The sequence below is a fragment of the Equus caballus genome, chromosome 1 (genome assembly GCF_041296265.1).
Source record: "Equus caballus isolate H_3958 breed thoroughbred chromosome 1, TB-T2T, whole genome shotgun sequence".
Lineage (NCBI taxonomy): Eukaryota > Metazoa > Chordata > Mammalia > Perissodactyla > Equidae > Equus > Equus caballus.
In genome coordinates, this window is record NC_091684.1 from 92,148,551 (window position 1) to 92,165,805 (window position 17,255).

The following is a 17,255-nucleotide window of genomic DNA, read 5'->3' on the forward strand; positions in this document are numbered from 1 at the left end:
TAAGTTAGATGAAAAGGACACATTCCTAGAAAGACAAAAACTGCCGGAACTGACTTAAGAAATAATCCAATCACAGGCAAAGAGATTGAATTAGTCATTTTAAAACTTCCCACAAAGAAAAGCCCAGGCCCAGAGGGCTTCACTGGTGAATTCTATCAAACATTTAAAGAATTAACACCAACCCTGCATAAACTCTTCCAAAAAATAAAATAGAAGGGAACTTGTCTCAACTCATTGTATGAGACCAGTATTATACCAAAACCAGACAAAGACATCATAGGAAAAGAAAACTGTACACCAGTATCTCTTATGAATGTAAATGTAAACATTTTCAACAAAATGCTAGCAAACCAAATCCAGCAGTGTGTAAAAGGCATTATACAATGTGACCAGGTGGGGCTTATCCCAAGTATGCAAGGTTGGCTTACCATCCAAAAATCAATTAATGTAATACACCATGCAAATAGAGTAAAGAACAAAAAACACATGATTATCTCAATAAACACACAGGGAAGCATTTGCCAAAATCCAAAACCCTTTCATGATTAAAATAAACACTCAAAAAATAGGAATCGAAGGGAACGTCCTCAATCTGATAAAGGGCATTGACAAAAACTCACAGTTAACGTCATACTTTATGGGGAAGGACTGCATGCTTTCTTCCTGAGATCCAGGAGCAAAGATGTCAGCTTTCACCACTGCTGTTCGACATTGTGGTAGAGGTTCTAGCCAGGGCAATTGGACAAGAGGAAAAAAAAGGCACCCACATTAAAGAACGCTGAGTAAAACCATTGCCATTCACAGATGACATGATTTTGTATATAGAAAATCCTAAGGAATTCACCAAAAAACTATTGGAACTAATAAATCAGCAAGGTTGCAGGATACAAGATAAATATACAAAATTCAGTGTTTTTCTGTATGCTGGTACTCCACAATCTGAAAATTAAAATAAGGAAACAATACCATTTACAATAGCATCAAAAGAAATAAAATATTTATGAATAAATTTAACGAAAAAAGTCCAAGACTTGTACAATGAAAACTACAAAACATTGTTGAAAGTGATTAGAGAAGTTCTAAATAAGGTGAAAGACATCTCACGTTCATGGACCCGAGGACCTAATGTTCGTAAAACGGCAATACTCCCCAAAGCAGTGTACAAATTCAAGGCAATCTGTATCAAAATCCCAGCTGACTTTTTTGCAGAAATTGACAAGCTGATTCTAACATGCATGTGGAAAGCAAGGAACCCAGAATAGTCAAAACAATCTTGAAAAAAAAAGGTGAGAAACTCACACTTCCCAATATCAAAATTACTGCACTCCTGCAGTGATCCAGACAGTGTGGTGTTGGCATTAGGATAGACATATAGAGATCAATGACATAGGATTGAGAGTCCAGAAATAAGCCCTCACTTATGTGGTCAATTAATTTTCAATAGAGGCAGCAAGACAATTCAATGGAGGAAGAATAGTCATTTCAATATATGGTGTTGGGACAACTCATTAGCCACAAGCCAAGAATGAAATTGGACCCTTACCTCACACCACATACATAAATTAACTTAGAATGGATCAGATACCTAAATGTGAGAGCTAAAAGTATAAAACTTTGAAGAAGACAGGTAAACCTTCGTGACCTTGGATTTGGCAAAGGATTTTTAGATACAACAAAAGCGTAAGCAACAAAAGAAAAATAGATAAATTGATGTAATCAAATTTGAAAACTTTTGTGCTTCAAAGGGTACCATCAAGAAAGTGAAAAGGCCACATCTATGGACAGCTAATCTTTGACAAAGGAGCTGAGGGCCTACAATGGAGGAAAGAAAGTCTCTTCAACAAATGGTGCTGGGAAAACTGGACAGCCACATGTAAAAGAATGAAAATCAACCATTCTTTTTCACTATTTACTAAAATAAACTCAAAATGGATCAAAGACCTAAAGATTAGGCCTGAAACAATAAGTCTTCTAGAAGAGAATATCGGCAGTACACTCTTTGACATCAGCTTCAAAAGAATCTTTTCGGACACCATAACCCCTCACACGAGGGAAACAATAGAAAGAATAAACAAATGGGACTTCATCAGACTAAAGAGCTTCTTCAAGGCAAGGGAAAACAGGATTGAAACAAAAAAACAGCCCACTAATTGGGAAAAAACATTTACAAGTTATTTATCCAACAAAGGGTTAATCTCCATAATATACAAAGAACTCACACAACTCAACAATAAAAAATCAAACAACCCAATCACAAAATAGGCAGGGGACATAAACAGACATTTCTCCAAAGAAGATATACGGATGGCCAATAGAGACATGAAAAGATGCTCATCATCACTAATCGTCAGGGAAATGCAAATCAAAACTACGCTAAGATATCACCTTACACCTGTTAGAATGGCAAAAATATCCAAAACCAAGAGTGACAAAATGTTGGAGAGGCTGTGGAGAAAAAGGAACCCTCATACACTGTTGGTGGGAATGCAAACTGGTGCAGCCACTTTGGAAAACAGTATGGAGATTCCTCAAAAAGTTAAGAATAGAAATACCTTATGACCCAGCCATCCCACTACTGGGTATCTATCCTAAGAACCTGAAATCAGCAATTCCAAAAGTCCCATGCACCGCTATGTTCATCACAGCATTGTTCACAATAGCTAAGTCATGGAACCAACCTAAGTGCCCAGCAACTTATGATTGGATAAAGAAGATATGGTATATATATACAATGGAATACTACTCAGCCATAAAAAAGGACAAAGTCGTCCCATTCACAACAACATGGATAGACCTTGAGGGTATTATGTTGAGTGAAATAAGCCAGACAGAGAAAGACGAACTCTATATGACTCCACTCATAGGTGGTAGTTAACATAAAGACAAAGAGAACTGATCTGTGGTTACCAGGGGGAAGGGGGCTGGGGAGAGGGCACTAGGGGTGAAGTGGTGTACCTACAACATGACTCATAATGATATACAACTGTAATTTCACAAGGTTGTTAACTATCATAACCTTAATAAAAAAAAAAAAGAAAGTGAAAAGGCAACCCACAGGATGAGATAAAGTATTTGCAGATCATGTATCTGATAAGAAACTTATATCCATAATATATAAAGAACCCTCACAACTCAATAATACAATACAAATAATCCAATTTAAAAATGGACAAGGACCCGAATAGACCTTGTTTTCCAATAAGCACATGAAAAGATGCTTGGCATTGTTATTCATCAGGAAAATGCAAATCAACACAATGAGATGCTACTGCACACTCATTAGGATGGCTAGAATCAAAAAGTCAGATAATAACAAGTGTTGGTGAGGACATGGAGAAATCAGAACTCTTACACACTACTGGTGGGAATGTAAAATGGGGCAGTTGCTTCAGAAAATGGTCTGGTCGTTCCTCAAACTGTTAAATATAGAGTTACCATATGGTCCAGCAATTGCACACCTAGGCATATACGTAAGAGAAATGAAAACATATGTCCACACAAAAACTTGTACATGAATGTTTATAGCAGTGTTATCCATAATAACCAAAAAGTGAATATAGTCCTAATATCCATTAAATAATGGATGTATAAATAAAATGTGGTGCATCTATACAATGGAATATATTTCAGCCATAAAAAGGAATGAATAAACACTTCTCCCGAGAAAATATATGAATGGCCAATAAGCACATAAAAAGATGCTTGACCCCATTAGACATCAGGAAAATGCAAATCAAAACCACAAGATACCACTTCACACCCACTAGGATGGATAGAATCAAAAAGACAGATAATAACAAGTCCTGCCAAGATGTGGATGGAGAAACTTGAGCCTCATCCATTGCTGGTAGAATGTAAAGTGATGCAACCACTTTGGGAAACAGTTTAGCAGTTCCTCAAAATCTTAAACAGAGTTACCTCCTAGCAATTTTACTCCTAGGTATCCACACAAGAGGAATGAAAATATGTGTCCACGTGAGAAACTTGGTACACAAGTATTCACAGCAACATGATTCATAAGAGCCAAAAAGTGGAAACAACCTATATTCCATTAACTGATGAGTAGCTAAACAAAATGTTGTATATCCCTACAATGGAATATTATTTGGCATGAAAAAGGAATGAGCTGTGGATACATGCTAAACCATGAATGAATCTCAAAAACATTAGCTAAATGGAAAAGACATTTACAAAAGACCATATAGTGTATGATTCTATTTAGATGAAATGTCCAGAACAGGCAAGTCTATGGACAAAGATCAGTAGATTAGTAGTTGCCTAGGCTGAAAGTGGGGAATATGGCATGGGGAGTGACTATTAATGGGTACGGGGTTTCTATTTGGGGTGAAAATATTCCAAAATTAGATTATGGTGGTGGCTGCACAACTCTGTAAATATACTAAAAAGCTTTGAATTGTTTACTTTAAAGGGGTGAATTTTATTGTATGTAAATTGTTTCTCAATATAGCTGTTGTTAAAAATAATACATGATCCAGAGTGCACATTTGGAAACTGGTGGTCAGTGGGCTGTTATCCAGCCTCTTTGTGTGTTTAATGGGCCTTTGTGGAGTTCTGAGTAAACAGGGCTTTTATTCTCTGGGTGTCCCCAGTCCAACACCTGTCTACTGTCTGTATGAAGGCTTCTTCCATTTCCTGCTTTGGCCCCTGGAGAAATTTAAGTTTGAGTCCTTCCAAGGGAAAGGGGTGGAAGGAATCATGCTAAACATTCAGCACTGTTTCCTGGGCTGGGCGGGGGTGGGGCGGGGTTTGGCGAGAGATGGTTGTTACACTTTTCCACGTCTTCCTCCATAGTTTAACTTCTTACAGGGCATATGTAGTATATCAGGGTTTTTTAAATCTAATAAAAGCAAAAGAAGAGGAATAATGTAGAAGCAGAAAAATACCTGTAATTAATCCATTTTCACTTTTATTTATTTGAGACTGAGCTGTGTACACAATTTGACATCCTCCCTTTGTTTTCCCCTTATAAGTATAGCAGGATCATTTCCCTGTATTTTAAAAATCTCATCACAAAAATCCTATCACATTATTCTAGCTTTTATATAATATTCCATTGTATAGATGCACCATAATTTGCTTAAACACCAGCCTGACTAGGCGTTTAGGAAGTTTCTAGTTTTTTATTCTTATAAACAATGTGAAAATCTTTGTGAGAAACTTTTTGTGCATTATTAAGTATTTCCTTAGGATAGGTGCCCAGAAATGAAATTACTAAATCAAATAGGGTAAGTTATTGTATAATAGTGTAAGTATATATTGACAAATTTCCCTTCAAAAATCTTTAACCAGTTTTCACGAACTGTGTATGGGTACCCACTTCACCAATACTTGCCATAGCTGGCAGTATCTTTTTTTGTTAGCTTTTCTAATTTGTCAAGGCATCTCTCATCTCTCAGCTCCTCTTTTCCCCCACTCTCAGCAACTCGCTGATGTCCAGTGGTTGATAAATCCCCACTGAAATGCGTGATTGCCTGAGCCTCAAAACTATCTTTACCTCTGTCTTCCTTTCCATCAAAAACTTACATTTCCATGAAACAGAATGAATAAATGAGAAACAGAGCCATACACACATGGCTACTTGATATATTACAGAGGGCACCGATGATGAGCAGTTCTGGGGCGGTGGGGCATCTGTACAGAAGGGGGAGAGAGAGGAGGAGGAGAAGAAGAAGAAATTGGATTCTACTTCTTGTCATTCAGAAAATTCAGTTTTAGGTTGATTAAACTTAGATGTTAAAGGCAAAACTATAAAACTTTTAGACCTAAGCTTTTAAGAGATTTTTCTTCATAGCCTCAAGGGGAAAAGATTTTTCAAACACAATTCAAAATGCGCTAACCATAAGAGGAAAAAAGAGGTCAGTTCACCTACCTTGAAATGAGGAACTTCTGCTCACTGAGACATACCACAAAGAGAGTGAAAAGACAATTCACAGAGTGATGGACAAGAATTATTATTCACAATATACCAAGGGCCCCTACACATCTCTAAGAAGAACGTTGTCAATTTAGTAGAAAAATAGGCAAGAGATTTGAGAACAAAAAAGATGCTCAGCTTCGTGTGTAATCAGGGAAACCAAAAGTGAGATCACAATGAACTCCCACTATTATTACACATGCACACACACCACATACACCCAAAGTGTTAAAGAACCTGTGGAGGGGTAGGAAGGCTCATGCACTACTGGCAGGAGTATAAATTGATACAACCTCTGTAGAAAACAATTTTTCAATATCTAGAAAATTGAAGCTACATTAGAATCTATGACCCATACAATTTATTCCTGGATCCAAATCCATGTGCATGAGTATCTGGATACGTGGACACAGATGTTCACAACAGCAGAATTTATGAGAGCCAAAATATAGAAGCTGCACAATATCCATCGACAGTAGAGCAGGTAAAAAAATTGTGATCGTTCTACCCTGCGAGGAAAATCAGTGAACTGCTGGCGCACAGAGCAGCATGGATGAACCTCACAAATACAGTGTTGCAAACAGAAGCCAGACACAAGTTTGTCTGGCCAATCCCTAAAAGTTTGCAATTATCTTGTTTAGGGAAACTTATGTAGCAGTGGAAAATAGACAAGAACACAGAAATGATCATCATAAAAGCAAAGATGGTGATTGAGGAAGGATGAGCAGGAAGGGGGGCTGAGGGTACTGGCAATGTTCTGATTCTTCATCTGGGTGTCACTTACACAGATGTTTTGTGCATTTTTGTGCATGTGTGAGTGTGTGCTTATGTACATACATAGATTTGTATGTTCTACTTCATAATAAACATTTTAAAATAAAACTTTTGTGTCTTTATACGAGGTCCAGGTTGGGGGGTAATCTGATTACACTGTGGGTGATGTTAGGGATTTATGAATTGGTGATGTGTTTTAGAATATTGGTATGTAAGCCTCTCACTCAGGCACCGTATGATGGGTTTGGAAATGTTTGTACTTGGAACAGTGCACAAGGCATTGTCTGAGAGCTCTGCACCGCCCATTCCCACCCTGAAAGGTAGTTGTTTCTATGCTCCTCTCTCAGCTTTCCTCCCCACTTCAACCACCTGTGGCAAAGCCTGTACAATGAGCACTTCACGTGCTTCTGGCCTGGTGGAAGGAAGGAATCCTAGACTGTGGTGATATGACACTGTTTGTGTTCTGTTAGGTGAGTGGACAGCAAGTTTTATCAGTTCCACACTAATTCATACTAAGATGTTAATGGCTGGTCAGTTTCATTAGTCTTACTGACATTGTCTTAGCCCAGTATTTTCCAAAGTGTGCCCTGGGGCATTAATCCCCAAACTTTCCCCCCAGAGAAGGGTCCCATGGTAAAACAAATTTGGGAAACTGTTTATCACATCCCCGTCCTGGAGGTTCACGATGCCTATAAGCATTGAGGATTCTGAGAAGTTCTCTGGTAATGGACCATAGTTAGTTTTGTTTTTAATCCAGTGTTTCCCAAGAGAATTTGACATATGAATCTTACCGTGCTGCAGAACGAGTACCCTATGGAGCACGCTGTGGGGAACGCCCCTTTACCAGGAGAAGTGGATTCAGTGCTGCGTTTATTTCTCAGGGGTGTAGCTTTTGGCAGGGTCTAGGGAGAGGGGCAGGGGGCTTTAATGGCGAGATAACTTGCCTCTTTCTTAGATCTAATGGTCATTTTTTCTTCCTCCTTCCACGTTATCTGTCCTTTTCAAACCCCCTCCTCTGCTTCCGCTCAGGAAACGCTGAACTTTGCGCTGTCTGCATAATCTTGGAGTTCCTCTTTTACATGAACTCTCGGGCTTCCAGATTAAGGTTTAGAAATAAAATAACAACTAAGAATAGTCTCCAGTGTGTCAGAAAGCCAGCAAGTCCAGCTGGCCTTCGTCACTCAGTCAGCCAGGCAGCGAGATGGAGAAGTCAACACAGGTTGACCGTGTCCTTCCACTGTGACTGCGTGGCCTGTGTCACACACACAGAGCAATGTATGGTGGTGTGGGTTTTAATCTACATCATTTAATCTAATCATTCTGTGACTTGCTTTTTCTCACTCATCATTCTGTGTTGAAGAGCAACCAGTTGACGCAGATAGGTGTGGTCCATTATCTTAGCTTCTGTGAATAAACCTTCGTGCTCGACCACTCTCCTCCTGATGCCCGTGGGAACTGTCTTTCATTTCTGGCTGTTACAAGCCGCACCGGCCGCCGTGGGCTTCCTCATGGGTCTCCTGTTGCTCTCACGGAAGAGTTACTCTAGAGAGCATTCCTAGACGTAGACTGCAGGGTTGCAGACCACATTTCAAGTTTTCTAGATATTGTCGATTGTTTTCCAAAAGGGTTCTGCCAATTCTTGCCCCAAGGAGCCGTTTCTGAGAGTTGCTGTTTCCCCACGTCGTCGACATACTTCGCGCCTGAGGCATTTCACTCTTGTTGATCTAGGGTGTGTGAAATAGTATCTCCTGGTTCTCCTCAGTCTTAAATTGCCGCATGTCTCTTCCTTTATGTGAATATACCATAATTTATTCAACCGTTGTCCTATCTGTGGACCTTCAGCCTGCTTCCCACTCGTATGTTTGGTTGGTTTTGGTATTAGAGGCAGTGCTGCAAGAAGCGGCCTCGTGCAAACATTTCGTTGTACTGGTGCGTTAGTCCCTGTCAGCTCGTTTTCCAGAGTTCACCCTCTCTGCGTAGCCTCTTTTTTGAATTGCCTATTTATGTGCTTTATTTTTCTGTGGTTTTTAAATTATTAATCTAAAGGAGCGCTTTACATGTTAGGATAGTGTCCCTTTGTGATACGTATAGCATATATCATGGCTTCTATTGCTTTTGTCACAGATTTTAGTTCTTTATTTTCTTAACTGTGTGTATTGTTTTTCCTTTATAACTTTTGGGTTTCGTGCTTTGCTTAAAAAGGCCCTCCCCATGCTAATGTTACATAAATACTCATATTTTTGTCTACTACTTTTATGATTTTCGTTTTGCCTTTTTGCCTTTAATTCGTCTGCCATGTATTTTTATACAGGATGTGAAGTAGGGGTCAAAGCCCCCCTCTATTGTTCTCTACATAAGACAGTCCTTCCCTCTGCCTTGGGATGACACCTGTGGCACCCAGCCCTGGCGCAGGGCAGTGGTCCTATGCCTGGGCTCCGCTGCCACTCACTGCCCCTTACTCTGTGTCCTGTGCAAGTCAGTTAATCTCTCTGTGCCTCAATTCCCTCATCTGTAAAATGGGGGAAATAACACTACTACTTCATAGGGGTTTTGACAGAATTAAATAGGTGAAAGCATGAAACACACCAACTAGTATTTGGCACATAGAAAGCATTCAGTAGGTATTAACTAGTTTTTTACTATATTCATATATCTTCTTGGGTCTGTTTCTAGACTTCGTGTGTTGGTCTGTTTTTCTACTCTATGGCCCAGCGCCATCTTTCACTATCAGAACTTTCTAATAAATGTTAATAGCTGTTTTGTTATCTCACCATTCTTTTTTAAGTTTTTCATGATAAGAATTGCTCTGAAATTACATATAAATGTGTTATGGATTGGCATTTTAATGACACTCAGTCTTTCCATCCAGAAACACAGTGTGTCTTTCCTCCATCCAGATTTGTGTAATGTCCTTCAGTAGAATTTCTAGTTTTCTTCATGCAGGTCTGTCACCTTTCTGGTTACTTTATACCAAGGAAACGTATAGCTTTTACATTCTGGATGGGATGTTTTTGCAGTTGTAAATAAATATTGCTGCAATGAAGATAAATTACTCATTTTTAGTATTTGTTGTGATAACTTCCTAAACTCTTTTATCAGATCTAATCATTTTCAAGTCTTTTTAGTTACCTAGTTATTAGATCATGTTATCTAGATGATAATTTTGTCTCTTATTTTGCATTATTTACGTCACTGATATTTTTCCTTATTGCCAAAACAAGTAACGGTAGCAATGACTCACAAATTGCATCATTGAATCAGTCCTCTCTGGGCTTTGATTTTTGAGAAAATGCTTTTGATATTTTTGTTACTTTAAAATTATACTTGCTATTGTTTTCTGATGAACACTGTTTACAGTATTTATGAAATTCTTGGTTCGTTCTAATTTCATTTTTGTTTGACTGAACGTGTTCAATTAATTTCCTCCAAAAGGGTACGTGGGTAATACAATCTGAGTCCATGCTCGTCCCCACCCCTCAAAAAGATTCTCCTGCCCTCGTCGATTTCTTGATTTGATCTAAGAGGCTTAGATGATGATCTAAAAAGAAAAGTCTATAAACACTTTACACTGTCTCTTCATTTTTAGTATCGCAAATGAGAAAACCCTAATGAAAGTTTGATTATTTTTCTCTTCCCGGAATCTTGTAAGTTTAGGAAGCATGTCTCTCCTCCCTCTGCTCCCTCCTCCCTACCCTCCTCCCTCCTCCTTTCCCCTCATCTCTCTCTCTCTCTCTTTCACGTTCTCCTCTCTCTTCGGCATTTTAAAATGTAATCAGAACTGGGGCCAGCCCTGTGGCTGAGTGGTTAAGTTCACGTGCTCCACTTTGGTGGCCCAGGATTTCACCGGTCTGGATCCTGGGTGTGGACATGGCACCGCTCATCCAGCCATGTTGAGGTGGCGTCCCACATGCCACAGCTAGAAGGACCTACACCTAAAAATATATATGTATACACAACTGTATACCGGGGGGATTTGGGGATAAAAAGCAGAAAAAAAAATTTAATCCGTATATTTCTAGGTATGCCTTTTTCGTTTTCTGCCTAGGATTTACTCAGAAAATTGAGGTCTTTTCAGCTTAAGGAAGTTTTTCTCTTATTTCTCTGATTTTTACTTCGTATATTCCTCTCTCTCCTTTTGGAACTTGTATTCTCTGCATATTAAATCTTATGTACCTGGCCTTCTTGTCTCCCATGTTTTCATTCATGGCTTCCATGTCTTTGAGGTTTTGCTCTGTATTTGTGTCACATTTCCTTCCGTTTTGCACAGAGCAGTGCCTGGCACGTAACAGGAACTCAATGATTAGTTATCAAATGAATAAATTGTGTCTTCCAGGGGACCAATCAGATCTCACAGTGACTATTCTCTTTTTCCATTTTTCTATTGAATTTTCAATTCAGGAATCATGTTTTGTGGTTGCAGAAAGTCTTTTTACATTCTAATTGCATCTTCTTAAGACTTCTCTCCATTTTTCTTAAGAAATTAAATGTCTTTTCTGCTTCTTCCTTCCTTCTGCCTGGTTGTTCAACTTGGACTTCCTCAACAGGGTGTGGTTTTCTCTTTGCCTATTTATCTGTGGGTATGAAGGCCTTTGGCCCCTGCTTTTCATATCTCAGGCAACAGTGACCTGCAGTGGAAGGGACAGAGCTGTTTGGTTTCAGGGGCCAGGAGCAAGTTAGCTGGTGAACTGTCCTGTCTCTGTGCAGTGAGAGGCCATCATCTCCTGATAGCCCAAGGTGGGGCATTTCTGTGCATGTGCTGCCAAGGCCTGGGAGATCCTTTCTGTGCCGAGGAGACATGCCCCATGTCTCTCCACGTAAACCCTACACATCAGATGATGTGAATGCGTTTGCTGGCACATTTGTCCTCATTGGGCTCAATATTTACACACTGAAAAAATCTAGCTCAGCTGGGCTCTTCAAATTCATTAGAGCCCTTGGACTTCCCAGTGCCAAGGAGAAAATGGTTAGCAATGTTTAAATTGTTATGACTAATTGACAGTTAATACCAGTGGGGCTACCAGATGACTGCCTCAATTTTAGACATGTGTTGGAGATACCTTGAATTATTTTCTAAAACAAAGGGAAAAAAATCCATAAACTAGTTGACATTTTATGCCTGTCCACATTTTTATCTCTGTTAATGTACCAGCATTGGTGTTAATACAAACAATAAAAATAGAAAGTTTCCTTAAAGTCTAGGAAAGTAGAATGTTGTGAGTTAACTAACAGTGAGAAATGCAAGGTGCTATACATCAAAAAACCCTTTTCAAAATGCGTTTGCTCCAAGAGCAATCAGGTCCAGCCCCTGTTCACCTCTTATGATCCTAACGAGAGGCTTACTGGGCCAACCAGACACCACAAAAAATGGGATTTTGTGACAGTAAAAGCACAAGATGATATTAAAGAGACTCAAGACTTGTTAATGACCTAAAATCTCAACCTTTTACTTTCCTCTTATAAAAACAGATTCAAAGGGAAGGAGAATTGGGAGTAGAAAAGGAAAAGCTGAAATCCTAAAATGTAAATTTTGGTTTTTAAGCAACTACAAGATCTTTCTCCCAGCCCTGAAGAAACTAACAGTGTTTTCTTTTGTTTTTACAGTAAAAAAAATAGAAGTAAAATTTTTTTAAAAAACTAAAAACAGAAATGCCCAGTGCTGCAGGATAAGTTTCCAGGACACCAGGATCTAAAGATTTTGGCCAGATAGAGTACATGGCCTGACTTTTGGGGGAGCTATTTGATTATAACAATCTCTAAACCTACTGTTGGCAGTGGTCTGTGCCTGGAGGTCCTCACCCAACGTCTCTGCTGCCTTGTGCACCCTACTAGGAAGGCGTGACCCCTGTTCCCTTTCCCCCTACCACCACACACAATATGGGGGCGTGTTGGCTGAGCTGGTGGGACATGGGCCATCCAGGACAGGTGTCAGGGGGCAGCTGCAACCACTTCTACATCCAGTGACTGGCAAGGCAGCTCTGTGGGGAGACATTGCTGTTGAGTGCAGCCTCAAATAAATGAGATCTTCCCTTTTAACTTCTTTTTATGCACTGGTGCACACCTACCATTTGCCACCCCTCTACTGTAAGCCCAGTCTCTGGTATAAGGGTCCTCAGGCCTCCCACTGTGATGCTTGGGACACAGCGAAGTTGGCTGCCACTGGACCTTGGGAGGGATCCCAGAACCTCACTGGATGCATGCTCAGCTGTAAAGTGTTGACTGGTGGTGGGCACATCCTCAGACCACACGGGCAGCCTTCAGCCTGAGGGGCTGACCCAAAGGCCAGGCATTTAACCCAGTTTTCTTTTTCCTGCTCAGTTGGACGGAGTGGAACCCTGGCTTCCCCTTGAGTATCGATGCCAAATGCCACAAGGATTTACCCCGAGATATCCAGTTTGACAGTGAGAAAGGAGTGGACTTTGTTCTGAACTACTCCAAAGCGTAAGTTGATAAGAACTTAAGGACTCTGGGCAGCCTCTCCAATGGCCGGGGCCGGAGGTGGGACCCTCATTCCTTTCCTGGTGGGGGCCTTGGGCTGGGGGAGCAGCTCTTCTCAAATGCATTTGGTCATTTCTTGGCCATAGAGCGGATCTTCAGTGCACAATCACAGGATAACCTGTATACAAAGTTACAACCTGTAGAGAACTCCAGACGCCAAACAAAGCTGTGTTTCCAGCCTGAAGTAGAGGTTTTTATTTGGAATGCCCCATCCCCACCCACATTTTGTCCCCTCTATGGCCAATTCAAGGGTAGACAGTGTCCAGGCTGTCACCTAGATAGCAGGCCTCTGCAGTAATAATGGCCAGCATGCCTGTGCTGATCCCTGGCAGGCATCCCCATCCCCATTCATCCATCACAACGACCCATGAGGCAGGCACAGTCATTATCCCCATTTTGCAGTTGAGGAACCTGAGGAATAAGGAAGTCAGATACCTTGGCCAAGGCCCCTGCACATAGATGGCAGAGATCCGAGTTCTGTGCTCCCTCCTTATGGTTGAATTGCTGCAGGGTTTTAAAGCTTGCTGAACCCTGAGACTCCTTGGGTGCTTGTTAAAAATATGGAGCCCCAACCCCACCCTAGGGCTTCTGGAGGGGCCTTTGAATCTGCACCTTGACACTTTAGGGAATTCTCACAATCATGCAAATCTGGAAAACCCTGAATCCATGATTCTGAAAACTGATGGAGCCTTATAATGCCCTGAGGAGCTTCGGCACCTCCCAGGACCAGGCGACCCCACGGCCAGGATGAAAGTCTCCCATGGTGGGCCCCTGGCTCCAGGTAGGCACATCCAGGAGGCATATGGATGGGGTGGAGAACCACCAACCCAGTCAGTTTCTGTGACAACATTTGGTTGGTTGTATAGGTGCTTCCCTCGAGAAGCGCACCTCGTTTGGTTGGACTTCTGGAAGGAAAATGCAGGATGCCACACACCCAGGCCTGAGCCAAGGCCTTCCTCCTTTGAACATTTTGGAAGAACTGTACACACACACATACACACACACACACACACACACACACACAGCCTCACCATCAGCCTCCACAGGGAATCCCCTTGCGTCAGAATGACCATATGCATTTGTCTCCCCGAGGCTGCGTCTAAGTGAGGGGGAGGAAGTAGAAACTGCCTGACACTCATCAAACCTCTGCCAAGTGCCAGCTCACTAGGTGTGGGTGCTTTTACATACAATCATCTCCTTAACCTTCACGGCAACGCTGGGAAGCAGGTACTGTTCCCCGGTGAGTAAACTGAGGCTCTGCTGAATCCAGGTCAAGCAATTGGCAAAACCAGGATTTGAATCCATGTCTATTTGGGTCCAAAGCAGGGGATTTGTTTCCCCTTGCTACAGTCAGGATCAACTGGAGAGAAAAATTGAAACTGAACATCTGGATTAGTAATGCAGCAGTATCCAACATGTGGCTCCCTGGAAACATCATGGCAATTAAATTTCTCACTTCCCACCCAGGGATGGGCAGTGTTGAGTCAAAGGCATGTGGCTTTAGTAGGGCAGAGCCTAGACCAGAATGGGACAAGCAGGACAGAAGGCTTGTGAGAGGGGCAGTTCAGAGAGAAAATGATAAGGATGGAGAGGCAGTGAGGTCAGAGGAGATGATACTGCTTTGGGGGGTGGTGCCACCTCTGCTTAGTGATAGTGGAGGGAGGGATGGATGGATGGAGGTGGATAGATGGAGGGTGAGTGGATGGTGAGCTGATCGATGTTAAGTGGATGGATGGATGGATGGATGGATGGATAGATAGATAGCTGAGTGAAGGGCAAGCTATGCCTTTCTTATGTCTGCTCAGTATTCCTCAAGTTCGTTGTCAAATTGAATCTCAGGAGCCTAGCACAGCAGCTGCCACAGAATAAGAGCTCACTAAAGCCTGTCAAAATGAATTGAATGTTACCCAGCTGGCTTCCCAGGGGCCTTTGTTTCTACCTCACTGGCTCTCTCTTCACACATACACTCTCTCACACACACACATACATACATACACAGACACACACACACGATTACCTTTTCCTTTTCATGTATCCTTATCTTGGGTAACAGCAGCCAAGATCAGTGTTCTCAATTCTGGCTGTGTGTTTCATATTACAGAGTCCATGCCGCCTCTGTCTACCCCGCCCCGCCGCACCCTGACTGTTAATCTAGCATCTGTATTCCAGGCATGTGTATATTTTTCAAGCTCCCTGGGGGGTTCCAATGTGCAGTCAGGGTTGAAACCACCGGCCTAGATGCCTCCCTTGGGCTCATCCTCCACCCAGTTGCTTGTGGGATCACGTCCATCTCCTAGGGTCTCAGGGTGCATGTCCTCCTCTCCCAGCACCAGCCTCTCTCCCTGGGACCTTCAGGAACATCCTCCTACCTGCTTTCCCAGACTCCCTCCCACACAGCAGTTGGAAGGTCATTCTCAAGTGCATGTATAGTTTTTTGGAGGCTCCTGCTTCCAAGGCAAATATAATTCTTTTACTCCCCTATCCGGAATCCTTCAGTGATTGCCCCAGCCGCAGGTGAGGGCCCAGGTGTCTGCCCACCTCCCTAGCCTCCTCTCTTGCCCCGACACACAGGACACTCCAGCCATGTGCATGCGGAACCAGTTTGCACAGCATCTTCGTGCCCCCTTGTCTTTGCATGCGCTGTGTCCTCTGCCTCAGAAGCCCTTCTTCCCTCCTTTGCCTGGATAAGTCCAACTCATCACTTTTCAAGACTCGGGTGAGGTGCTCCTTCTCCCAGAAGGTGCTCCTTCTCCCAGAAGCTCCTAGAAGCCCGTGGGCCTGAGTGAGGTCTCCTTCCTCTGCTCCCTAACGCTGGTCACACAGGCCACTCTCTCTCCAGTGACACCCTAGCCTATCTTTGTCCACATCTTTCATGTCACTTGGTCCCTTGAGCTACGGACTATTTGGCAGGAACCAAGCAAAGAAATCCTGAGGTGGGTCTCAGCCCCTCCTGGAACAGCCCAGCTGGAGCGGCCAGCTGAGCGCCACCTCTGTTGGCACAGTGAGCTACAGACCATGAGGCCCTAAGAAGGAGGTGAGAGACGCAACCCCTGCATTTAGAAGGTGCAGCCTGAGTCAAGGGGACTGGACCTCACGAGCCAGCTCAGAGGGACCCCACCCTGAGAGATGCAGGAGTGCATGAGGGAGGGCTCGGGGCCAGTGGGAGGTGACCCTAGGGAAGCCATCTAACTTCTCTGCTCCTCAGCATCTTCACCTGAAAAATGAGGCCAGAGCTCCTACTCAGGGTTGTTGTGAGACTATAACAGGCCACATATGTCAACCCTGCGCAGAGAAATTTCTCCCTAAAGACAGCCTTAGTCTTCATCCATTCTTGGTAATGGGGTCAGGCCAGCCAGGACCCACTCCTCTATCATCACACACCTGCTGAGCCCAGGCTCCCTCAGATCGGCCCCTGTGCTCAAGGACTCACAGAGGGACTCCCACTCTGCCTGGTGTTATCTCATTATGGGGTCCAGGAAGCCTTCACAGCAGAAGGGTATCTGGCCTGGCCTTGCTGCTGGCCAGGCAGACACAGGTGGGGGCCTAGAGAAGTGAGACAAGGATGCTCTGGCAGAGAGCGCGTCATGTGCAAAGGTCGGACATGGCTGGGTCTGTCACAGAAACAAGTGAGTCATGAAATTTCCTGGCGGATCAAAGGAGGAGCAGCTGATGTATCTACTCCCCACTCCCCGTTGGCAGCCTGGAGCTTGATTGCAGGAGGTTGGCAGGGCTGATAAGGGGATGTCCTCTTTAAAGGAAATTGAGAAAGAGAGCTTCCTTCCCAGTAGAGTAGAACAGTGCAGAAATGTGACTGAGTTCCGGGAGAGGGGACCAGCCTCGCACAAGGACCAGGGTGCTCAGACCCTCACCCACTGCTCATTTCCCATCAGATGAGATCGGGTGGGGGCAGCTTCTTGAAGGGGTATCCTTCTCCCTGGGGCCACAGAGGCACCTCACCCACACCACAGATATCTTCCTGGCAAGGCAATACAAGAAATGCTGCCTTGACCCACGGTCAACCACTGTGGGTCTGGATTTGCAGTGTTCAGTG

General features: G+C 42.9%; 1 protein-coding gene across 1 annotated transcript in view; it reads left to right on the forward strand.

Moving 5' to 3' along the window:
* ALOX5 (arachidonate 5-lipoxygenase) overlaps positions 1-17,255 on the forward strand; it is a 56,499-nt gene that overhangs the window by 13,188 nt on the left and 26,056 nt on the right. Inside the window, exon 4 of the mRNA XM_023647845.2 lies at positions 13,025-13,147. Within this exon, the coding sequence (XP_023503613.1) occupies positions 13,025-13,147 (123 nt within the window). The remainder of the gene's footprint in view (positions 1-13,024; positions 13,148-17,255) is intronic.